The 26308-nt window shown below is 33.0% G+C and overlaps 2 protein-coding genes across 7 annotated transcripts in view; one reads left to right on the top strand and one right to left on the bottom strand.

Annotated features, from left to right (window-relative positions):
• The window catches only part of LOC132704175 (nucleosome-remodeling factor subunit NURF301), a 25563-nt gene extending 2052 nt beyond the window's left edge, over positions 1–23511 (bottom strand). The window contains exons 1-15 of one of the 5 annotated variants that reach the window (XM_060674030.1): positions 23247–23511; positions 20123–20405; positions 15861–19271; positions 15214–15476; positions 14974–15042; positions 12311–12592; positions 11116–11621; positions 9225–9497; positions 8918–9170; positions 8654–8865; positions 6477–6684; positions 2688–2979; positions 2339–2534; positions 2052–2270; positions 1755–1960 (exon numbers count right to left, since the gene is read on the bottom strand). In XM_060674030.1, coding sequence (XP_060530013.1) covers positions 1755–1960; positions 2052–2270; positions 2339–2534; positions 2688–2979; positions 6477–6684; positions 8654–8865; positions 8918–9170; positions 9225–9497; positions 11116–11621; positions 12311–12592; positions 14974–15042; positions 15214–15476; positions 15861–19271; positions 20123–20400 — 6668 coding nt within the window. In that variant the 5' untranslated portion in view covers positions 20401–20405; positions 23247–23511. Of the gene's footprint in view, positions 1–1754; positions 1961–2051; positions 2271–2338; positions 2535–2687; positions 2980–6476; positions 6685–8653; positions 8866–8917; positions 9171–9224; positions 9498–11115; positions 11622–12310; positions 12593–14973; positions 15043–15213; positions 15477–15860; positions 19272–20122; positions 20406–20865; positions 22453–23246 lie in introns of those variants that run through there. The other 4 variants (XM_060674028.1, XM_060674027.1, XM_060674026.1 and 1 more) reach the window with 4 other exon arrangements.
• On the top strand, positions 22658–26308 carry LOC132704179 (aminoacyl tRNA synthase complex-interacting multifunctional protein 2). 2 transcript variants are annotated; one of them, XM_060674047.1, is made up of 4 exons: positions 22658–23165; positions 23503–23676; positions 23936–24167; positions 25921–26308. In XM_060674047.1, exons 1-4 carry the CDS (start codon positions 22974–22976, stop codon positions 26283–26285), a joined length of 963 nt encoding a protein of 320 aa, XP_060530030.1. In that variant the 5' UTR covers positions 22658–22973; the 3' UTR covers positions 26286–26308. The 2 variants fall into 2 exon arrangements, with proteins under 2 accessions (XP_060530030.1, XP_060530031.1); XM_060674048.1 differs by having other exon boundaries at positions 22659–23147.

Raw genomic sequence — 26308 nt, 5'->3', positions numbered from 1 at the left:
AAAATACGATCAAAGCTACAATCAATATGGAAAATGAAGTGCTCATGATTATCTTTTTTGAACCTAAGATAAATCTTCCCTTAATTAACATGGCAGTTAGTTTTAGTTTACATATTAAAATTCCAGAAAATGTAAATTTTAAATATTCAAAGTTACATTCAGGACTTAAAATTAATGATGAAATATTAAATGTTAAAGAATTATATAATATATAAATAAAACAAAAACTTTTTATAGACATACCAATAAATCAGTCCTTCTGGCATTTTATAGCTATTATTACTTCCCCATCTTGTAATTCGTTTTTTTTATTGGTAATACATTATAAATCTGGTTTTGGCAAAGTATGCATGAGGTTGCTTAGGACCAAATTATTAAGAAATATATTTGTGTTGTTTATACCATGTACTGCGTGTAAGTGCCAGTAAGGGCAACAAGATTATTAAGGAAACAGAGGGAAGGTACTTCAATACCGTGTCCCGTTACCCTTACTGGGGCACTCGGTGCTGTGTTTATTTAGTAGTTATTAGTTTTTTAAGCTGAAGATTCGTCTTAAAAAAATCATATTAACGTCGGTCCGGAAATGTTTAGTTTCCAAGATACGTAACTAATTTTCAAATGTGAAAAGGTACTATCTCAAGAAATAATGTGAATTTTGAACTTAAATTTGTTGGCAGTAACTATGATGACCCAATGAAAGGTTTTTGTGGTTTAAATTTCATTCAGGTATCTTAAAGTGTTTTAGAAATAATTTTAAGAGATTGTTTGCGATTGATCGAGGCGTTTTTGGAAAAGGATTCATTAACCAATTAAACCAATCAAATAGTTCTGAAACACACTGTATATGTAGATTCTCATAAATTTGGTCATAACACACCGAAGTAAGAGTAAAGAGTGGAGTAATTTCACAAAGTCCCAATGTACTAAATTTTACCCAGTTATTGTTTTACATAATAAAATCGAAACCTCCAGAACGCAAGTTCCAATGCTTGACTTATTTTGGAAATATTTCGTTACACCTAGCTAAATTGTTCAAGAGCAGCGTTTAAAACAAACAATACATTAAAACAATTTAGAATAGAAGTTAAGGATGCAATAGATAATTTTTCTAGATCAGGAGTACATTCTTTGAATTGTGAGGATAGTAATACAATTTATATCGGACAGTCTAGCAGGAAGATCTCTATCTGGGATCTTAGTTTGGTGAAAAAGTACATGGACGGAGGTGACAGAGATCAAATCTTCTTTCGTTATTCATCTTTTGTCGACAGGACATAATTTTCCTCCAAAGAAAAATATCATCGTTTTACAAGTATGCCCAAAATGTAAAAAACTTGATCTGGAGAAATTTAAAATCACCAAAGCCAAGAAGAGTCCAATCCAATTGCGTCAATGACGTTTTTTTAATTTTTAATAATATAAACTTCAGGTCTCCGGTGTAAGCCTGTTAGGTGTTTTCTGTTTTCTTTTTTTAATATTTTTGGCTTCCTAATCGCAACATTTCTTATATCATTTTTTAGTTCTGGATAAAATCTGCGTATTCTTAATTTATGTAAGTTATTTTATTATTTCAAAAAATTGCTTATATAGGATGATGCCCATGTGAGCAGAACACGTGTAACATTTTACAAATAATAATTTTTGAGCCATCGATTTCGGAGTTTAATTGAATCCTTATAGTTCAATCAACTCATGGTTTTTGAATCTGCTACCGTCTGAAACGAATGCGAAAATTTTATTTTCACTCAACTTACTGAGAATCGTCATATGGCTGTTGACAGAGGCAATAGAGTTTCTGAGACTCCCTTGCTTGTTTGCATTCCTCACAAACGAACTCAGTCAATGTCTTGCTCATTTCCTCAGTTATGTTGACACAATCACCGTGGAACCAATTGTTGCAAAGATCACAGCCGACATAGAACTTTGTTTCATCATATGGTGTACGACACAAACAGTAAAGCTGTAAAAAAAACATTTTACACAATTCCAAATTTAAAGTTTAAATTTAATTTAATAATAATTAATTTAAAATAAAATGAACAATGGTTTACTTTTTCTTTTTTAAGTCCCCGATGACCTCCAGGATTAGGAGAGGAATTAGACTTTTGAGATTTCTTGTGGCGATTAGACATGCTTGTTTGTTTCACAACGGGAATAGCTGCTGTGGTAGTAGTGGCCGCAGATTTTCGTTTGCTACTACCAGTTCGAACCTCGTCTTGTTTATTCCTTTCGATTTTAGTTCTGGCCGCAAGTTCCTCGGCAACTTCTTTCTAAATGTTAATAAAAAAAAAAAACAATTGTGAAAAAATAAAAACTATATAACTTATTTATTTATTACCTGAATCTCATACTGCAATTCTTTTTCTAATAAAGCCCTCTTGCGAAGAATATCCTTTTTTAGCAGTTCCTTTTGCCTATAAAGGCTGACCATCACTTTTGCTTTCATGGATACCTTTTTATCAGGATCCGGCAATTCTTTCGACTTCATTTTTGCCCTGGGCGAAACTACTTTTTCTTTACTTATATTTTCTGACCTGCAGATGTATATTTGCAAACTTTAAATACAGGAAGATAGAATGGTTACTTTCTTGAGAAATGAAATGTTTTTGAAATCAGAATATGGATTAGAATTTACTATTCATTTCAATGACATAAATTTCATTTTTATATCACTTTAAAGTACTTACTGTACATCACTATCGGTCTTTTTCGATTCACTTGTACGATTTGGCCTAGTTCGTTTAGGTGTCTCCATCACCCACTCACTGTCATCGCTTTTTGATATGCTCGGAGGTCGCTTACGTGTAGGTGGTACTAAACGTGCTGCGCTTACCACAGGTGAAGCAATGACTTTTGGTAAGGGAGATGGACAGTTATCAGGTTCCTGCTTCATCTGTTTCTCTTGGTAGCGCTGTAGCTGCAGCAATTTCTCTTCTATTTCAGGATTAAGATTCTCTTGTTTAAGTGCGGTTTTGATCGCTGCACGGGAAGGATAAAAGAAAAATTTATGAAAATGAAATTTTTTTTTTAAAAATTATGAAAGTGAATATGAGGAAAGGGTAGGAAATAATATGCAACCGAAAAGAACGAGAGCAAACTATATAAAAAAAGAAAAAATAAAACTAAATAAAATAAAACCAAGAAGTGCAAGGGTTTGTTGTCAAAAAAAGTCAAATTTCGATTTTGTAACAATTTATTGCACAACTTTTCAGATACAGTCTACATTTTACAATAAGGCTGTAACTAATAAAAAAGTAGTTAGAAACCCGTCAAAAGTTTCTAAACCCGCGAATCGCAAATTAAAGCTTCAAACAAAAAAAAGAACATCAGTCTTTCACATCAGACTAAATTACCAAAATATCACAGAAGGAAATTAATTTTTTAATTTTCTAATCCAGAAACTTTTGACGCGACATGGAACCCTTGCTCTTCTACCAACGGTTTTTTTAATTTAATACTATAAACACAAAACGTAGTAGGAACCACAACAACTTAATATCAATTGATTCTTTAAATAAATGATGCTCTCATACTAATTTTAGATAGAATTAGTACATTTTTGAAACTTTGAAAAAAAAAAGGTTTGCAAAGTTGATGATTAGAAGAAATATCGATGTTACATCTTAGCGAAAATTTGCTCAAGAAGGAGGCGATGGCTTGGTGCCCCATTCAGTTACCGCGTATAGGTACACTATTTTGCATTTAATTGTGAAAAATATGAAACCCTCTAGAAAAATGAATTATCAATGAATAAAAACAGAATCTTTATCAACAAATTTCAAGAGCAATATTTTAGACCGTCTGGCACCGACATGCAATTATAATTCTATATATAAAGCCCAAAAAAAAAATACTTAAAAAATGTTTATGGTTCATCACAATTTTTACTTGCGAGGGTAATTTTGATGTGGGATCTATTAAAATTTATCTTTCTTATTTCTGATAAGAGCTTTGACTTGACCATTAAAAATAAAATAATAATAAAGTAATAATATAAATTCATTATTTTATCCACATACTTTTGATCCGGGACTGCAAAAGAGCAAAACTATTTTTAGATATAACCTTTTTTTTTAATATAAAAAGAGGTTTGAAAAGGAATTGAAGAGTTCAAGTCAAACCTAAAATCCAAGACTTAGGGTTAGAACTCTTGAATCCTTTTTGCAAAAAAAATAAATAAATAAAAATATTAAACAGAATTTATTATATTTATTTAAACATTTATTACGCAAAGTTGAAAAAAGGTTCAGAAAAACATTTTTTGTTGGGCGTTTCAAAAGGTCAATTAAATTGATGGATAGTGATAAAAAAAAAACAATTAAAACACAGTAACGCTAAATGGTTTTGCCAAAGAGGATCTTCGTGTTATGATAAAATACGGGAACTTTTTTTTTACAAGTACTTCACCAAAAATTGAATTTTTAAATAAGCACGCTTTTTTCCAGTAATTAACCTTTTATCGTGAAATCGGGCATCCCCTACTTATGACGTCATGTCAGCAGACTGCCGACGCGGTAAGCAAGTTTGGTGGCCAAAATATATTAATTAAAACGAGTGATACACGATGTGAGTATTGTATAGGATCTTTATCGTACACACAGACACACGAAAAACGGGATTAAAGTATTTCCGTGAAGTTCATTTTTACTTAAATAATTTTTGGGTATTTTACTGAGTTAAAATTTAATGATTAAAAAAATATATTCTTAATTATTGTTTAATAAATTTTAAAATTCAGTGTTGGCATTTTTAACCAATATCCTTACTCAAAATATGGATAAAAAACTAAATCAAAATCACTTTTAATCTTCTCAATTGATTCGCTTCTTATAAAATTTTGTTTTTTCTTGTAACTAATTTAAATGCAAAAGTTAAGGTTTTCAAAAATTAAAAACTAGATTGTAACATATATAATAATGATATATAATATATATAATGACTCTGACAGATCCCGTAAAAAATGTACCTTAATCTGTGTCTTCTTAATCTGAAGAAGTAATAAAATCTGTAAATGTAAAGTTAAAGTCAAGGGCCCCGCCACATATTTTTAAGTGTCAAGAGATTTGAGTAAATATAGTCAATAATACTTCACTTGCTTATGCCAAATTCCCAGAATCTTCCATATGTAGATATTCCCATAAAAATCTCTCTTGTAAAGCCACCTTGATATAATTTTGAAACGGTTCATGATATTATGCTACACAGAACCTAGACAAATCAACTAACTTTCTCCTTTTACCTCTTTTAGTTTTTATCTTTAGAAGTAATATTTTCACATCTTTAGAATTACTGGGTCTGTCTGAATTTAAACAAAAATTGTGAAAAAATTGAGCTAAACGAGCACTATCATTTTTCAACACAGGCAACCAATTTTCATTCAAATTACACATAAATACATATAGACAAAGGCTGCAGTGGGGAACCCAATTCTGAGTTTTGTGAGTTGAACTGACAAATTGGTAGACTGTTTTGCAGAACCTGCAATGAACAAAATTCTGCCACGCTTCCGCATAAAATGGTTTCTAAGTGAGCAAATGGAATATGTAGACTGGATATCAATGCGATGAAAATCTTTGGTTAGGTAGAGAACATCTAATTGTCATATTTTTAAAGGACTGGTGTTGAAAGGTTAAACTCTTTTTCTTTTGACTAACTGTGTCTAAAGAAAGAAAGGAGTAAATAAAATTTTGATATTTAATTTCATATTCTTATCCCTATATTGAATATTTTAACTTTTAAATTCAATATTTCTTCCACCACCCATACATACTTGCGTGCACAGACCGACTGTTAAAACCACAACTTTGGACCAGACCAATTTCTACGCCAGCAAGTATATTTATAGCATAACATTGATAATCCGAACCATTTAGTAAAATAATGAAAATTAACTTAGTTCAAAATATGCGATTGAAAAAAAAATTATTTTTTTTTGCTTTATCCCAGTTGCTTCTCCATATTGCGCCCTTTTTTTCATTTCAGATTGACTAGAAGCTCAAATGCTACAAAATGCTCTTTTACTTATTTTTTTCTGTGTTGGAACTGTAGAATCCCTGACAAATTAAGAGCTGCAGAATTGTCTAATAAATCAAAACTCCTAGTACAATAAATTCAATTTTAATGTATAGTGCAACATGTTCACATTGTTGGAACTCAGAACAAGTCTAGTCAAGTATAGTCATAACGAGTATTGCAAACCAAAATTGTTTGGATTATTGATTCAAACTTTTGTTGTTCGGATTACCAAGGTTTGTACTGCATTTGCTTTGTGCAAGCTTTCAAGAGGATAACTCCGCAAACAATGAAAACTGACTGAAAGTTCAAACGAATTTGTAAATACTTATCCCTCACTAGTCAGTCATATAGGATTTATCTGGTAAAGTATCGAACAGTGGCAGGGGTGGTAGTGTCATTTTGCAATGGGTATGCGCAACTGGGGTTGTACACTATAACGGAAGGTTGATATACCAACATACTTTGCTGAATGTAGTCAGGCGTAACAACAAACTGCTTGTTCTGATCTGGGGTGGCAGCCACTGTAGATGGTTTTAAGTTATTATTCACCAGAGCAGGTTGCTGATTCTGCTCCAAATTTGTTTTCATGGCTTGCAACAAAGCAGAAGTTTGAGTTTGTTGACCATTTGCGACCGCCTGACGGACAGTGGACGCTGCAGTGTCAAAAGTCTGGAAGTTATAAGTAACATACATTATTAGAAGAAACGGGCAATAGCAATAAGTTAATCCCCATCTACTTATACCTATCAAAACCAATTCATGCATAAAAAATTATAAAATTATTAACAAAATAATTTATTTTTCGGCAAATCGTCAAATTACAGCTTTTATTTATAATACAATATGAAGAAAGATTGGAGCTACTTTCCAGGAATGCTTTCAAGTCTACTTTCTCGATCACTTTGATAAGAAATAAATATCTTATGAAAAAATATAATAAAATTTCATATCTTAAAAGAAATGCAAAAATGGAAAGAAAAGCATAGTACTAAATAAAAAGTCATGCTAACAGACTGTTTACATCAAAGAAGTTGAATATTGCCATTTTTTGGTAATTTATAACAAAGAAACCCAATCATTCCAAGAAAATTTGAAAATTCACAGATTCACACAGGAACTTATAAACAAAGTATGTACCCTACACCTGAAAATCACAGTTATTAATAATATTAAAAAAAAACATGAATAATTTTGGAAATCATGCTCAATATCTACTAGTAATAAGTTTTGTAATTTCCATACAATTACTTTGTATTTGGTGTATTGATCGAGTTTTAGAAATATTACAGGAAAACGACGTCCGTATTTATACCAGATACCACTTTTACGACCCTGACTATTCATTATCAAAAATACTTTTTTCCAATTCAATCTGAACACTTTGTATATCATGACAATACAAATTTGTATGAGAGAGTCAAAATTTCTTATACTATAACAAATCCTAGTGAAATAAATTGTACTGGTAAAAAACGGATAGAGAAAAAGGTATATTACAAAGTTGATGGCGTCTTGAAAACAATCCAATTGATTTTTTTTTAAACTTTGCCTTAATTTATTGTAAAATTTTTAAAAAATATTCAAACAGTCACTCACTTATAATGTCAAATTCCATTTAATCTAATTGGTCTATTATTTCAAAAACTATTAATTTTCACTACACAGTTTACATTCAACTTTTATAATTTTATAGACGTTTTTCACAAATCACCCTGTAAAGCAAAAATCTTTTCTTGAATTTAACCGACCTTGAAACATTTACTGATTTGGTTACAGCAATGGTGATTAAACGGATTAAAACGGACACCCGGTATATCTCAATCCAAATGTACATTTTAACGGAATTAAACATATGTACATATATTTGGACGCCCAACGCCATTATCACAACGATAAAATTCAAAAATACAGAATAAAGTTAAAGTACTAGATTTTTAAGTATTACTTACCCAATTTGAAAAACACTCCACATTTCAATACCAACCTTAGGTTTTTTTAATATAATCAGGCATCAGGAACATTTTTTTTAAATAAAAAACAAAGTCATTCCATACCTTTCCAAAAAAGAAAGTTTTTAAAGCACAGGTCAAACAGATCATTTACAACTTGCATAAATGTAAGACCATTACAATTACAATTAAAGGTAAACAAAATTGTTGAGTGTCGTTAATTTTGGATCTTATGTACTAACACAAAATGTTAACTTTGCCATGAGCTTTAAGCGAATTGAACCAAGAGACTACAATTTAATCTATACAAACAAAACTTCCACAAAACCCAAGATGGTAATAGCAGCTTGATGATGCCAAGCGTATGAGAGAAATTTGGCTGGGTTATATTGAAAGGAAATAACTAAATATAAACAGTTAACAGGTTACAAGAATTTATTTAGCCATCAAAGTATATGAACAATTCAGTTACAATAGTTTTACCCTATTAAACATGATAAGTAATTAAGATGCATACTTTACAATCATATCAAAATACAAGCAGTAAAACACAGCAAATGACACCAAATGAAAATAAATAGTAGCAAAAGCCATGCTTGTCAATAGAAATAAATGGGTTAATGTCAAATAAAAAGCGCCTGGGATACAGACTGGACTATCACCTTGGGATTTTGGGGCGATTTGCATACCTGAACTGGGACTGCAGGCTGCTGCTTAATGGGACTTGGTGATGCCAATGTGGTCTGCAATATATGCTTGGTGACGGTATTTTGTTTTACTGGGGTTAGCGGTGGCGGGTTGGAAGAAGAAGGCTGCTCAGAGGACTCAACACTACTGGGCTGGACGGCCAGATAAATTTTGGTAGGCCCAAGCACGCCTTGCTTACCGGTTGATGCTTGTGCTGAAAGTAAAAACACAATTTCCATTTTGCCATATAATTTTGTAATTGCAACCTTTAAGAAGCTGCTGCTTAACTTGCTGTTGTACAGCAGCTAATTGTTGAGGCGTAAAATCTGCACCCTGCAAGCCTTGCAACACAATTCTCGGACCTTGTTGGGTCTGAATTACTTGCGCCGTAACGCACTTGATAACAGTGCCCGCAGGTTGACCGGCTAACAAATGATCCATTGTTGCTTTATCAATCTGATTGTCACTGCTCTGCTTAACGGGACTTTGAACGACTTGTTGATGCAGACTCTGTACATTCTGAAATTAAATTTCAGTTACTCTCATTTAACATGACTAACGAGCTTGGTTAACCTGCGAGGTCTGTGTTGGTGTTATCAGTTGAGCATTTATTGAAGAAGTTATGCTTTTTAGAGGTCCAGGTGATTGAGCAGCTACCACCGGAGAGCTCATCTGCAAAGTTTGCGTGACGCTTCCCGGCGCTAATTGGGCAACTACCTGGGCTTGATTATTGCCAGTTGGTCTTATTAGAACTTGTTGTCCATTAATTGTCGCCACTTGTACCTTACCCGTGGCAATTTGCTGAGCCAAATTTTGGTTGTTTACCACAATCTGGTTTGTAATTATCTTAAAACAAATTAAATGAATTAGTAGTTTCCATTTAAACGTGGTGGCCACTTTTCCAATGGGATAGGTTGGGTAATTTTGACCTCGCAGAGTCAGTTCAATGGGATGAAAATTAGCAAAATTCAATCAATGTCAAAAAATCGAAATTCTTTGATTTTAGTATTAGAATTGTATTAGAAAGTGAGCTTCTTTCAAATTCAGTCTTTTTAATTGTATATTATGCAACGATTGCGGTAAACGGCATTTGACTCACGAGTTTATTTGACACGAGCGGAGCACACGTTTGATAAACGAGTGACTTAAAAAGTTTACCGAACGTGTTGCATACTTTTTCTACGACCGTCAAAACACGAATACTGACGTGACCGTTGGAATTGACAAAATTCAAGGCGCGGGAAATATCTCCGAAAACATCCGATTGCTCCCAAATCCGTGCGGCAAATTTGCGGAAATGACCGAAGTGGCTCGGATCCGTGGGAAACGAAACTGACGTGGTAAAGTGACGCTTCCCGCACGCTAGATCGGTGTGTAATTAGATATTTTACAGACGGGAGTGGAAAAAAATCGCTAATTTTATAATTTATGAATCGTATTAGCATAGACCATCCTTACATCATACTACTTTTAATTTTAAATATTTAGCAGTTCAATAACTGAAAACTGATTTCCCATGTTGATGTTTGTCATTAAAAAGGAGCAATTACATATCTTTGTTCCGTGCCAATCTTAATTCAATTAACCATACCATGTAATAAAAAAAAACAACATTTTAAAGTGTCTTAAACGGGAAGTAGTTTTTTTATGCGCATTAGTTCTTTATAAAGATACAAAAGTGCAAACCATTTTGGCCTAATTTTAAAATTTTTTTTTCAATTAAAATTAAGAATATTAGACTTACTAACTAATTATAAAATTAGCTTAATTTTTTAAAATAATCCACAAATGCCCAAAAATGCATTTCTATTTAAAATTTCAATACCTTGTAAACCAAACAAGTGAATTTCGACGAAACCCATTTTGGAACCCCAAAACACACAATTTTTGCAATAACAGTAATTACACTGGAATACAGAGAATTAGGATTTCCAAAAAAAATAATCTTAGTTCATTTCTCATAATTTAATGTCCTTCAGGAAATTATCCTTCAATACGCAACTTTTTCCCGTTGAACCGACTTTGTATCTTTAATTTTTTAAAAGTTATTCATACCATCCAAATGGAAAAAGCTCACCTTGTATGTATGTTGCAGGATACAATAGAATAAAATTAACATTTAATATATATATATATATATATATATATATATATATATATATATATATATATATATATATATATATATATATATATATATATATATATATATATATATATATATATATATACAATTTGTAATTTGATTTTAATATAGATATCATACTACTTAACAAGTGGGTTATACTCATAACAATAAGCAACATAATACAATTTGTGAAATGTATTTTCTGATTTTGATGGCTATCTGTGCAAGCATAACTGTAGTACTCTGATCCGAATTGTAAAAATATATTAGCACTATTAAGAAAAAGAACTCAAAACAAGTGACGGATTTCTATTGAAACGACAGAGTGAAACTCACCTGTTGTCCACCTTGGGTAGCAATCACCTGGTTGCCACCAAGCACTACCTGCTGTTGTATAATCTGACCACTGCTGACTACAACACCAGTGTGACCAACTTTCTGCACCACTGGAGTATTTTGTTGCTTGACAATGGCCTGTTTTATTGGACTCGGCTGCAAGACTTGTTGAGTGACAATGGTTTGTTGTTGTGGCTGCAGCTTGACTTGAGCACTTTGTAGTACCACTTTGCTACCTGTTTGAGCAGTTGTTGTCACTGACGGTTTAACGACGGTTTTAGTCACCGTGCAAGGGGTTGAAGAAGAAATTTTACTCTGTTGAATGTTTGCAGCTGACTGCAGTTGCGCAGTGGTAAGAACCTGTAGTTTACCATCAGGAAATTGAACAAGTTGCTGTCCTGGCAGAAGGCCTTTAACGGTGATGCGACCATCTGAAGTTCGCATAACCTGAACTCGTTGCGGTGTCTCTTTTGTGGCAGTAGTTGAAGAACTGAGGGAAGGTGTGACTGAATAATAAAAACATGGGTTTGTTAAACAGAGTTGCAATTGAAGTTTTTTACAATCAAAAGTGAAAAATACTATCAGCATGCATATTTGCTTTCTTTACACTAATTAACAAACATTGTTTGCCAATACAAAGGTAAATACATAACAGAAATGCTTTAAAACACACAATTTAAGATAAATATACGATAAAATTTAATTAACATTGTTAGCTTACAAGCTGATTTAAATTTAAATTTGAATGTGATAAATGTAAAAAAAAAATATGTTATATTTATAACTTATAACTCCTCCGTAGATAATATGAGATTCAATCGTGTCTGATTGAATAAATTATATTCTCACACATTTTTGCAGCTCTTCAGCACAGATTCAGTTTCTATTCTATGGGAATTTGTGATCAGATAGCCGAATTACCTTACGGGACAGCCCTACTGTTACTACTTGTTTCTTTCTTAGATTAGATGATACAAAATATATAATAAAACATTTTTTTATTTCTTTGTACCTAGAGAAGGAGTATTTGGAAAAATTTTAGAGCCCTTGAAATATATACTCCAAATTTGCGCAAAGACTGGTTCATAGGCATGAATTTGAAATCATAATTATTACTTTTCCAATTGTTTTCCAAAACATCATGGAGTATTAATGACATGATGTTTCAAAAAAAAAAAGCTCAATGACAACCTACCAGGCTGAATTTGTACTGCTTGCACTTGTGCACCGTTGGTGGTTTGAATCTTTATCAAACTTTGTTGTTGAACTCCGGGAACAGTTTTGGGTACCAAATTCGCGGATCCACCTGCTATTAGACGGGTCGTTCCATCCGGACCTTTGGTCATGAGTATTCTACGCCCAGATAATTTACTACTGTTCGTCAGCAACGAGGTTAGAGTATTTTTACCACTAATCACATGTTGATTGGGCACAACAACATTCTTGACTAGCTTTATTGGACCATCACCTGTTGTAACTGAAAATGTATATATATCTATATCAAAAGAGAATGTCAAAAACTTAAAAAAAATATGAATGTCAAAAAAAACAATACAGGAAGAAAACAAAAAATCATTTTTATATAGGTACCTATAAACCTTCCGCCCAATGTGCGTCTGTAATTACACCATGTGTTTATGTCGGAACTAATTTTTATATCTCTAGCGCATCATAGGCGTTGAACACAATTTATTAGAACAACCGAACCAATTGCTTCATTTCCTCTCAGAAATAATGTGTTAAATTAAGCGAAGTCACTCTTACTTTTCATCCTATCTCTTACTGGACATTATAGTCATATACAAACCAAAATATCTGGGAAACTGACATGTAGTATTAATGATACCTTTTTTGTCATTGAATCACAAGAAACTATTTTTTTAAATAATTAATTAATTAATTAATACTCTACTGTATTTAAGCGGAAGCAACTGGAAAGATCAGTCAGCACACGATTTAAATAACTATAACGAAACGCACACACAGAAAAGCAAGCTCAATTTGTTTAGTTAAAAACTTACAGATATAAATACACAAATATTAACAAATTGGTAAACGCCATTTTAGTCATGAGTTTCATGTGGCCTGACGGGAGCGAGTGATAAAAGTCAGTGAATAAGTTTACCCAACATGTTGCATAACATATATACATTCATGTCAAAATGCCTTGGCTAAAACCTACCAAAAACATTAGGTCGTTCCGAAACGCGTGACTAAAATACCGGAACTAAAAATACCAGAACTGTAAGTAACGAAGTATGAATGTGACACTTTTGGCACGCTTGATCCTTGCATAATTGAGAAGTTGAGCAAAAACTTGCTAATTAGCTCCATCATAATACCACAAAACCCGAACCACTATTACAGTATACTAATGCGCACTGCCCTGTATATATTTCATGACAGCAACAAATTTCATTGATGGCGCAACATAAAACACTGTGCGTAAGGAGTTTAATACCTTATAAATATAAATATTTTAAATAAATCAATGAGAAAATGCTGCATCACCAGCAAAGGGTCATTTGAAAAATTAAAAACACTTTGACCAATCACATCCAAAGCGCCAAAAAATACAGGTGCTAAAAGTGTAAAGGATATATTTTTAACAAATGAATTTCCTTAAATCGTTAAAATTTTATGTAATATTTTCATGGATTTATAGATTTTGTTTTGTACATAAACATGTGCTCATTTTTGTAAAATAAATTATTAATAAGAATTAAAAAAAAAACAATTATTGTAAATGTGAATCGGAAAAAAGAAACAATACCAATACAATGAAACTAAAAATACCAATAAAATTTAAAAAACAGTCGAACATGCAAATTACAAAACTGAAGTGGGAAAACCATGGATAAATAGACTTTAGGTACCTTTGTGTACTTTTTGGAATTATATACAGTGTATCATTGAAATGACATCACATAATTTAATGAATCAATCTCATCTCACAATAAAAGACTCTCGGTTAATATTTAGAACATTACTTATAAGTTCAAACCACAAAAAATAATTTATTCAATTCATAAGCTTACTGCGTTTCATCTCTGTTTTAACTTCACTCGATGATGACCCTTTAGAACGTAGAAGGCGCGGAAAATATCGTGTCGACACGAATAAAAATAAATTGAACTTCTTCACTGGCACTTTAGTAGAGTTCTAGCGCATTCTCGTGTTATTAAATTTTAATTATAATTGTATATTTTTAAAAATGTAACCAAAGATCGTTTAATTCTGTTTGTTAGATAGATAAAGACACACCAAAAACGATCTTTCTTTCATATTCTTTAATTCTTATTTAGTGTCCCACACTATTTTTAAATTTTTGTGGGAGTTTTAACATGTGCAGTTAAAAAATTAACTGGCAACATCCACATCCGGTATATCGTCCAACCTAATAACCATTTGGACCCAACAAAATATTGATTCCCCATTAGGGGAGGGTCCACATTAAGTTATTAGATGATATGATGTCATTTGAATTGAAAATGTGATCGGATGACAAGGTTCAATTGAAAGAAGTAATATATGTCTTCCCTAAACGTACAATGAAATGAAAAAGTTCCAACAAAATTATATTATTTTTATTAAACGATTTGCCCTACCAACGATAACAAGACAATTATAAAAAAAATAAAAAAATTACAATAACCTCATTAATCGGAACTAGTTGAACATACTCATGGGAATCATATAGAAAAAACTATGGACAGAATTTATTTTGTTAAAATTTCACCAAATTTAATAAATACCTAGACAGTTTTATCCATGGCTCTTCTTTGTAAACAAAAAAATAAACGACAATCATGACACAGAAAATATTTTATCCATATACAAAGTTAACACTACGCCTACCTTTGGGTTGTATTGGTTTCAAAGATGGATTAGTTGTAGTCGGTTTTGTAGATACGCTAGCTGTGGTGGCTTGCGATTAGAAAAAGAAACACATGTTTAGATATTTTCTCTTTTTGATAATAAAAAAAATGATACTATACTTGATTGATATACACATTTACCAAAACTTAAAATCGATGGAATTAATTGTACAGAGATAAACAGATAAAAAGATGTTTTGAATCATATTTTCAAACTTACCACCAGTTGTCGCCCCAACCATTTCTAAAACGGTACCAGGTTTGACGTTTAAATTTTTCACCTCCAAAGACCGCTTCTGTTGATGGGCTGCCCTTTGGAGTCTCAATTGTTGTTCCATTTTTTCTTTAATCTCTTCAGGAGTAGCCTTGCCTGTCACTGCTACCTTGGATAGCTCTACAGTTTCAGAGGCAACCACCGGTCTTGCAGGAGGTAGATTTCCAGTGCGGCTCCTAGTTATAACTTGTTGGTTAGCCTTTTCGATCCTGTGATAAACACACGCGATGCAAGCGGTTAGTGGATGAAGTCACATGCAGGATGGTGCGAAACCAATAACAAAAAAGTAGCAAAATAAAAAACTGCTTAAAAGTTCTCCTACTTAAAGTAACCGAGACGTAAAATTTGAAATTTTCTTTTACAACCTCACTTTAGAATAACTTTCTGATAATGAGAAGCTGAAGTAGTCCTTGGATGTTTATTTTTTTTAATATAACATAGGTGTATAATTTGTAATTTTCTTTCTTATTTCATAGTAATTTCTAAAAGAATATTTAAAAAATCATCAATAGTTATGATACATATTTGCTTTAAACGTGCAATATGTTAGGACATTAGTTAATACCACCACCTAATATTGTGCTAATACTCACTTTTCTCCATACTGCTTGATCTCCCACAATTCAAGTTTCTCCTCGTCCACCCATTCTTCAGATACTTGTGGATCCATTGATTGTGGTGACTCAGGCCTCTTTCGCTTTCGTAAACCACTTCTGATAGATGTAACTTCCCTCACAGTTTTTGGCAGCTCTAAAGGAATAACAACCTTTCTTCTTAGATACTGTGTTTTCTCCATAAACTGTCCAATGTGCCGGTGTTTCAAGAGCTCCAATGAGAGTATTTCCGTTTCGGTTGTTATCTGGTGTTTTCCTTCAGCATTTGGTGGTTTTGTCTGCATATCATCCCACCTTAGACATGCCCACAGAGTCTTTAACTGCAAAGCAGCAGCCGCTAAAGTTTTCAAATTTACGGTACGGTATATCCAACATGTTTTAAACAGAGGCCTGGCACATGGGTATGGCCAAACAGAATTATTTTGTTTGGCGAGCATGTTGTATCCAGGAACTTGCATACGACCTCCATTTCTTGCTAATTTTCTGACATCATGGTTAGCAAGAACAAAAAGGGAATTTACTCCCCTTCTTGATTGAAAGGTGGAACAAGCGGGATACTTAATGATTTGACGCTTTCTGCGTTTCAAATCTGCCTGATTTAAGACTTTTTTTAAGAACATTTTTCCTTCAGTTGATGTCACTGAGTATATTCTTTCGCTGCCATCTTCTGCATGTTCAGTCTTCACGATTTTCTCTTCTCTCTTCACTCCAATTTTGTAAGCACAGAATCGTCTGTTTTGTTGTGCGCTATAAGTTACATTTTTTGCATTTAGTGTTTGTATGGTACGTCCAGTACCATTTGCCGAAGAAGCCGAGGTCACACTAACCACTTGCGTGGTATTTTGAGAGGCAGCTTCAGACTTTATCACACCATCCACTAAAGTTTTACTAGTTGTTATGGTCGTAGTAGTGGTAGTAATCACTTGAGTTACGTCTGATTTATTTGAACCAATGATCATCTCTTTGATTGCATCTGGGGTCATGTCTTTTACATCTACTTCATCACTTTCACTCTTTGTTAATTTAATTTTTTTGGGGCTTGGGGAGCTACCAATAACATCTATTTCCCCAGTGGGTGGTTCTTGCTTTAAGTCCATTAGACAATGTTTAGATTCAAGTTTTTCTTCTTTTACCTCATCTAAAATAAGCTGCTTGGCGGGAATGTACACCCCCTTGGTTTCTTCCTCCACACTTGTTGCAGACATAACAGCATCAACCAAATCCTTACATATGCTAGCTTGGCTTGGTTTGTCTATTTCCTTTTGTTTGTTATTAGTGTGAGGAGCTTTTAAACTTTGTTCCAAAATTGAAGAAGCTTTCTTAGCAGGGGTACCACTAATCTGATTAATAAGATTGAGTTTTCCTGAACTGGAATTATTTGTTGCCAGATTTGCCCTACGTAACAGCTGCAGTAAATCCCTTCGAATTTTTACTCTTTGAATGCAAAGTGGTGAATAACAGTTATTATCCAAATTGGTGCTATTACCAGAGTTACATCCTCTGCCATAACATTGAAAATCTTTAGCCAACTTGGATATAGATGTGTACTGAGTACGTAATGCATGAATTCTTTTTGCTATGGAATTAAGTACATCACGGTTTGCCACAGGAGTAGCTGAAGTAGAGGTATATGGAAGAGTCACTTTACCGCTCATCATGTTATTGAGTTGCTTATCAATGGCTTCTGGAGTAGAATCTTCTTCTACTTCTGCATCTGGATTCTCCTCCTCCTTTTGGACATCTTCGCTCTTGCTTTGTGCAATTTTCCGTTCTTCTATTACTTTTAACTGAACACGTCGGGATAGAAGTTCATCTAAAATACCTTTCTTCGCCACTTTTGGATATAATAACCGACCTGGAGCACTAAGCGCCTTTGAAACATCAATATGTTGAAACTCTGCGCACATTGGCACCACCTCTATGTTTCTTAAAATTTCAGGGATTTCAACTTGAGGTTCATTATTTGAAATATCCTCTTCACATTTCTCATTTGTTATTCTGTTCATCAAAAATTTGTACATATTGGGGCTTAATGCAACAATTTTTCTCTGCCCGTTTTTATCTCTAATTTGTATAAAATACCTGTGTGGGCCTGCAGCCAGACCCAATCGAGATGAGTCAATAATTCTATAATTTCTTGGTATCCTGATCCACAACCAACCCCATCTTCCATGGATTCGATACTCTTCTCCTTTCTGTTTCCACAATTGGTGCTTAAAACCCATTGTGTATTTTACATAACCACTGACAATAAGACGATTCCTTTCCTCTTCTTCTTCGCGTTCCTTTTTTTCACGTTTCTCAATTTTTTTGCGCTCTTCTCGTTCCTGGGCAGTCATTCTAACCAACTTGACATGACCCAATTGATCATGCCAGACATTGGCGAAACACACGGGCTTGATACATGCCTGCAACACAATTAGAGCTTTTGCAAAATCTTTGGGCTTCTGACATCCAGCAATAATATTCAGCCAGTGCTTCCTGACAAGATGCCAATTAGGATGCATGAAAGATGATGGAATTGCCTGTTCCAGATGTGATATAGTATGCCTTAATGTGTTCATAAGGAGAGTCTTTGCCCCATTCATGCCACCAATCCATTTGAATTCTGATGCAGTAGTCAAAGAAAATTTATGAGAGAGATGCCTCTTTTTATCTCTTTCCTCATTCCTTTGCGGTTTATTTAAAGCAATTAGGTTAGTTGTAAACTGGTTGACATATGACTTAAATGTATTTTCCATTCCTAATTTAAATAGATAAGTGCCATTTGCCATCTGGCTTGATCTCAGCCGAGTTATTCGCGATTCTTCTCGTTCTGATTCTTCTCGACCAAGAATTGGAGTACCTTTTCTCTTAAAATCGTCTACATTGGATGTACGGGTTGTCACACTACCCATTTTAGACCTTGTCGTAACATTTTCATTACCTCTATCGTCTTCATCATCAGTGCAATTCTTTTCTAATCTCATATTATCCTCGCAGTTTTCTGATTCAAGTGTAGTACTAACAATTTCGTTATGCACTACAGATGGAATATCAATTTGCATGGCATCCGCGCCCAAAATATCAGATGATTCCTCGTGCATCTTCGCAACCATGTCTTCCGCGATTTTTCTTTCCTTTTCTTTACTTTCCTCTTCTGATTTTTCATCTTTTTCTTTATTTGCTTTTAAGATTGCCAGATTTTCAACATCCAAATATGCCTTCTTGTTTCCTTTATACTGGTTGGTAAGTTTTTCAGTCAATTCCATTTGCCTTATAATTTCACATTTATATTCCTGAAGTTCCCTTACCAAACGGGATTCCATATCATCAACATCAAACACCTTTAACATTTCTTTAAACTGAAGTGGTGTTGAATAGTACCATACTTCTCCATCACTGGCTTCCCTGTTTAAAAGATGATACCTTGATTAGTTTTATTATTACAGCAACCTAGAAGCAAATAAAACAAAACAACATAGTAATTGCTTTGATTCAGATAGTTTTAACGCGCCATTTTATATTTTAAATGCAAAAGACTAATTCATTTTAACACATTGGAAAGTTTTCAATTAAATTCGTGTTTGATGACCTATGTTGTAATCAATATCGAATATATTTGGTATATTTGGCACTAAAGAAAGAAAAACATTTAATTAATGAATTAATTAATTATAAATCATATAATTTACATTAACAATATACATTACTAACTGGAATGTGTAATAGGTTAGTATAGGTTGATTATTTTTTTTGAGAAAAACAAAATAAAAGAGAGAATGCACGAATTAATTATTTATGTTGGTATAAACAAGTTAAGTATTTTATATGTTTTATTATGTAAGTATGTATTTCATACACCATTGTGCACTAAAGGTTTGTTCTGTTATATATTTATAACTTACTAAAATGTTTATTTTTCATGTGGTTTGATCTTATTTTTTTTGACAAAGTAGATTAATAGGGTCCCATTTAGTCACTAATAAATAAAAGCAAAAAATTACAGTAAAAAACAGTTTCCTAACACCACACAAGCTCAAACTCTTTCAAAAATAAACTGAAGTGGTTCGACTTAGTCACTAGTAAATAAAAACGTGTTCCTTGCAACAAATAACTGTTCACACAAAAATTGTTGTTCCAACTGAGCAAATATTGTCACTTACTAACAAAACAGAGTCAAAACTAACTTGCTAATAAGAGTTGCAATTTTACCATCCCAAATAATACAATAATTCCAAAATTCTTAAAAAATTACTTACACGAAAACTCTTCTGCACAAGAAAAAATACTTTCTTCCATGTCTGTCATGTCCTAAAGGCTCCTGCCTAGACAACTGCCCCTGTTTCTCCGAGTCGAGTACACAGTCTACAACCCCAGACACTTTGTGAGACCGACAAATACCACATTGCCAATCCTCATCTGGAACATTCACTAAGGGGGGATCGACACACTCCAAATGGTAAACTGCTGGACATGTCTCGCAACATAAAAGATCTCCAAGCTTGTGGCAGACTCGGCAATGATCATCATAGTGCATGGGCACTAAAATTGAAATAGATGCAACATAAACACAAATATTCCGTTGTTGTATTTAAAATCCACAGAGTGCTAAAGTACTGAGATTATATGGTTTTCTTGAGCCTCTTTTATTGGCCCTGAGCTACTAAATTTTTTTTGTCATTCCTTTTTTTCACTTTTTTTAGGTTTAAATATGAAAAATCCCAAGTAGCCACACTTTTTACAAGTTTGATTTGATTACATTTTGTCTAAAGTACAATGGTTTTGTTTCCTTGTCTATCTCAAAACAATTATTTGAAAAACTGATTAAATAATAATCAGAAAACTCTGAACAAATACAACACTTTTACATAACTCATTTTGAATATTCATGAGGAAAAATATAGCAATTTAAATTAATTCAAAAACCAATCAATCTAAACCTTTATTTTGAGAGATGCAATGAAAATTACTACCAAAATCAAATATCTAATATGAATTTTACCTTCACTCAATAAATCCTCTCTTACAGGATTAGTAATTAAAAACTGATCAGTCAAGAATTGCAGGACTTTAATTCTATCTTCCAAACATGAGAATGGGTAATCTGTAGTATTCAATATGCTGAGTATTCTCTGATCAAAACTTTTGTCACTTTCAACATATGATCTTAAAACTTCTGGATATGTGACATAATCAATCAAGAATAGTGTTATATTCACACTATCTTTTTGATCTAAAGGTCCAAAATGTGTTTGCTGCGAATCTTCCTCCCTAAGTAATGCCTTAAGCAGCATTATATGAATCTCTGCCAGCAAGCTGCTCTGATCTTCACACATTATAGCTGCACAGAAATCTTCTAATCTGAATGGAGACAATCTTACCAGATTCCTAAAGTGCCTTAAAACTTCATAGATGCTAATGACCTCCATTATTCGATCTTTTGGAACTACTAAATCATCTGAAGACTTTGGTAAATGTAAAAAAGGTATTTCACGATTTTGCAACCATAACGGTTCAGGAGTAGGAGCCCGGTTGGCATTAACATTTGGTTTACGAGGAGTTCCACTCATAGTACTAAAACTACTTAGAGAAAAATCACTGTCACTACTCTGACCACCCACAGAATCTATTGATTCACTCTCACTTATACCAAGTTCGTCTTCAATCTCACTTTTGTTATCGCTTGATTCATCCCCAAAATCAGAACCATAATGATATTCTGAATCATGGTAATCACTATATGAAGGGTTGTAACCCCTCCGTTGGTAAGCTGAGCCAACATAATTAGTTTTTCGACTTGCTCTGTGTCCATCTTTTCCTCTGATTCGATTGCTGCTCCTTCTATGGCTTTCACTATCGTGAGGGGAAGACGCCCTCGACGCTGATGGAGTGCTATATTGCGAATCAGACTCCTTTTTTTGATAATTTAATAAATATTTTGGTTTTTTTAGAAGGTGATACTGAAATTTCCTAGCTCTTTCAGCTACTTGCACTTTAGGGGGGCGTCCCCGCTTCTTCATGCCTCTTGCTGACATTGTTTTCAAACTGTCAATCAGATGGGTAAATGCACGTGGTAAATTACAAAAACAAACTTGTATACAAATACGAATGTCAAAACTTTACTTTAAAACCGTTCATGGTCGTCCCTCATACTTTTCGCCATAGCATGGGCTACGTCACGTGACAATTAAAATATTTTTCATTTTAGCCGTTTAATGTAGGAATCTCTCGAAAATGTAGCTAAAAATCGACCACAATCCAAAATATTCCTCAATCGTTAAGGTATAATTGGTTCATTTTCACATAGGACGCACAAAAATGATAAACGACGCGAACCCAAAGCAAAAAAGAACGATAATTAACTAACGCAACATCGAGCAATGCCATTGGTCGATAGAAAGGCCGCCATGACAACTTGCAACAAAATTTTCCGTATCAGTCCTATTTACTATTTACGCACTACTTATTATCACCAACACAACCTACGCGAAAAATCCTGGATAAAATTACCCTCTCCAAGAAAGTTAAAGGAAATATTTCGAAAAGAAATAACTGACGCAAAATTGTTCAAGTTACAAGCTTCCCACCGACAAACACAGTACAGATAGAGGTCGGTAGTGTAGCCAAGGAATACAATTTATTTTTTCTTGAAACAACTAAAGAGATTAAATTTGGTCATTAATTTTGGATATGATTTTTCATAAAATTTTGATTATAATCGGATGATTTTTTCAAAAAAGTTCAAAAAATTATTTCGAGACTTCCGGAAGCCGCGCGCAACCGGAAAGAGAGATAGACGCTGATAAAAAATGGCTGCTCATTATCGACTCGTTTGGTTTGTAATAAAACGAAAATATTTCAGAAAAGAGCAATTAACAATAAAAAATTACTTTGTCGGTGAAGATGGAGTTATATATTTAAAAAAATTAAATTAAAAACACTTTTAACTTACAAACACATTATAGGAAAATAATTTATTGAGATATTTAACTACGTCTATGGATGAACGTTTCACAGAGATAAAGAAGATCTGCAGCACTGAGTGACAGCCAAAAAAGTTAATTTGCCATTTTAAGAGCAACTTAAAAGACCGAAAAGGTTTGTTGTACGATGAACGGACCTTTAAGAATGTATAATTTACCACAAATTATACAAGACGATTTTCCCGTCCAACTTCCAAAATGTATGTATACGTTAAAAAATGTTCACAGCCCAAGAGATCAGGCTGATGGCTTGGTAGATCACGTTTCTTCGTTGGACAATAAACTGGATATTTCCGACAAGGTTAAGCAGTTTTTAAAGGTTTTTCAACATTTTATTACGGTTATTACAATTCTGCGTGTCCTTAACAGTTTTTTAGCTGTTTAATCTGCACCTACTTACCAAAATCTCAATAAAATCGCCCTGCATGACAACACACTTATCAATTTTTGTGAACAACTGTCAAATAAGCGAAATAACTAATGAAAATAATGGTGGAACTATTTTAATGTCCTGTTGGCCAAGAGGCACATAAGAGTGCTGTCGCGAAAAATGAGCATTCAGTGATCCCCTTTTTTTAAGCTTTGGAAGGGTTCTCTAATACATTAACATGGTTTTGCATTTATTTTATGTGTAATTTGCTCTGGCATTATTGTAGAAAATCCAAGTAAATGCAGAAATGGCTGATTTGGAATCTAGGCAAAACAACATTCTCCATCAACTTGCAGAACTCAAGAAAGAAATTGAATCGCTCACTAGCAATGTAAGAAATCAACAAAACGCACCAAGAGCTAATAATTCATTTGTACCACAAGAAGAACCAATTGTGATTGTAAGTTAAACACAATTTTTACTTTCAAATTTGTTAATCAATCGTCTCTATTGTTTCTGTATACTAATGTCCACTATCTATAAGTAATAGTTTTTTGTCAATTGATTATTCAGATTGAAAAAACTCAGAACAAATAATTCTTACAATATGTTATTTTGTTATGTTTCAGTATAAAAATAGGTAAAGTAAAATAGTATTTAATGTAATGTGATTTTTTACTGCAGAGTAAAATTACATTAAAAACCTTTTTTTATTTCAGAGCAATTTTCCTCAGAGTGTAGTGATTTATGCAAATCCTATGTCTCCACCTTTCTCTTTGGTATCTATCCAGAGACTTCTGCAAGATAACTTACCTTTGGCTGTCACTTCTTACTTGCATTCCTCAGTAGGAGTTCTGCCACAAGAGGCAAGGTTGCTGGCCGATACTTTAACCAGCTTTAAACCCAAGCTTGGTGTACCTGTGATTGATGTTCGACTTATTTGGAAAGAAAGTAAGATATTATTTAAAATATTACAGTTATATGGTATATCTCATAAATATGTTCAATTTGAATCTAGACAATTTATACCTTGATTTGATTGATACATTGGACATTTTGTTTCACTTAAATTTGTTCAAGTGATACATACACTTCCTGCCGTACACATACTGCCGTAAAAAATTGAATTGGCATCAGATTTTTAGTATTGCTGGAACAGTTTTTAATTTTCCCAAATAATTTTTCGATACAACCATCTATAGAACAGGCCATTTTAATAAACAAAATGGTATGCAATACAACATAGCCAACACAGCACAGACACATACTTAGTACATAGTACATTGTGGATAAGAAACCATATTTCTATTTGTCATTGAGATTTAAGGTAAAAAATTTTATTACTAAAGTAGTCAATTGAAAACTAAATTATTTTCATATTTCCAAGGTGGTCTCCAACAAGTGTGACTCTTACCTAAGAATAATATATGCTTTTTGCGATGAGACCAAATGTGTTAAAATCGGTTCAGTCATTTAGGAGTTACAGTTTATTTAAAAAAAACAATGAATGGCACCTCACAACTTATTCTTGTTAGGTAGGTGAAACAGTGTTAAACAAAAATCACTCGAGTAAAGTTTGGCTTCAAATCCCATTCATTTGTTTGGCACTTTCACCAGGTGGATTTCGGAGGAAAGACACTTTAACAATTTCCACGATCTTTTGACTACTTTGGTAATAAATCTTCTTATCAAAAGTATTGAAGACAAATAGTTTCCCAGATACAGTATTGTGCATGCTTATTTGGCCATCCTGTAGATAATAAGTATGGTGGGCATTCGTAAAGATAAATGTGAGAAGGATCTTGCATGGACGCAGATTTAGAAATCGATGAAACGATTAACAGCGTGCGTTTAGTAGAAAACAGATTACTTACAGTAGGCTTAATATGGAAGGTTATATTTATTTTAATTTCAATTGGACATAATTGAATACTTAAAAATCAACTAAAAAAGTTCATTGTATACACCAGTGAGTTCCTTTTCTACATTCTAAAGTACACCCTTTACCACTTATATAAAGTATACGAAGGTGTACTTTCCAGTAAAGCGAACGAACATTCTATAAAAAAAAAACTATTATTTGACTTAATTTACTACAATATTATCATACTTGCTAATGAGTTCTGTGAATGATTGATTTGATTGTTAAAAAATTGTTAACTTAGCGTAATATATTCAGAAATTGCAAACCTAAAGTTGGGAACAATTCGACAGTAGGAACACTGGACGTCTCTTTTTAATATCCATAGGAGACGTCTATGAAATAGCCATGAAAATATGTACGAAATGGACCAAAAAATCGACGTCCATTCGACGCGTTGTGATGCATTGAGCTAAAGTATCTACCACAAGAGACCAAGAAGTTAACCACAAAATTAAAAATGCGTGTGAATATAGAATGTTTTTTGTTTCAATTCTATACAAAAACAAAATTGGTTGCGATTATGTAAATGATTTTTTCGTTCTAGTGGGTGTAAAAAAAAACAGTAGTGTTATAATTTGTACATTATATTGCTCGATAAGTTTTAAAATTATTTAATAATAATTGTATTTGACATTGTGCCAAATAATGATAAAAATAGTTTTGGTTAGTTTACATATTTCTCTAAAATAACTTTTTATTATAAGTAATCTATAGATGTTTTCATTTTGTGAAACGTAGCTATCCCTTAAATTTTCCTTCACAAGATAATTTTTGTTACAGTTAACTCCAATGCATCAATCATAATCGCACATAATCCAATCCTGGGCGAAGTAAACATCTTGAGGTTCCTATCGAGATTATCAAACTCAAAACTAAATTACGACTGCGATCCGAACTCCTACGAAATCGACTCATTACTTGATGAATGTTACTTATTACTGGAACTTAAAAGGAAAACTGACAGAAGTAGTGTCCTTCAATCTTTTAAGAAGTCGTTGGGCAAGGCGCAATGGTTAGCAGGGAGGAGTGAGCTTAGTGTTGCAGATATTGCTGCTTTTTCTGCTATAAAACAGTGTAATGTTTCAGGTGACTTAAGTGGTAATTTAAGCAAGTGGTACGAAAGGTGTCAATTATTACTTACCTAGCGAAATAAATTTTTTGTTTATTA

Source organism: Cylas formicarius, unplaced genomic scaffold (assembly GCF_029955315.1).
Source record: "Cylas formicarius isolate icCylForm1 unplaced genomic scaffold, icCylForm1.1 PGA_scaffold_6__28_contigs__length_40554024, whole genome shotgun sequence".
In the NCBI taxonomy this organism is placed as follows: domain Eukaryota; kingdom Metazoa; phylum Arthropoda; class Insecta; order Coleoptera; family Brentidae; genus Cylas; species Cylas formicarius.
This window is presented reverse-complemented; position numbering and strand designations above follow the sequence as displayed.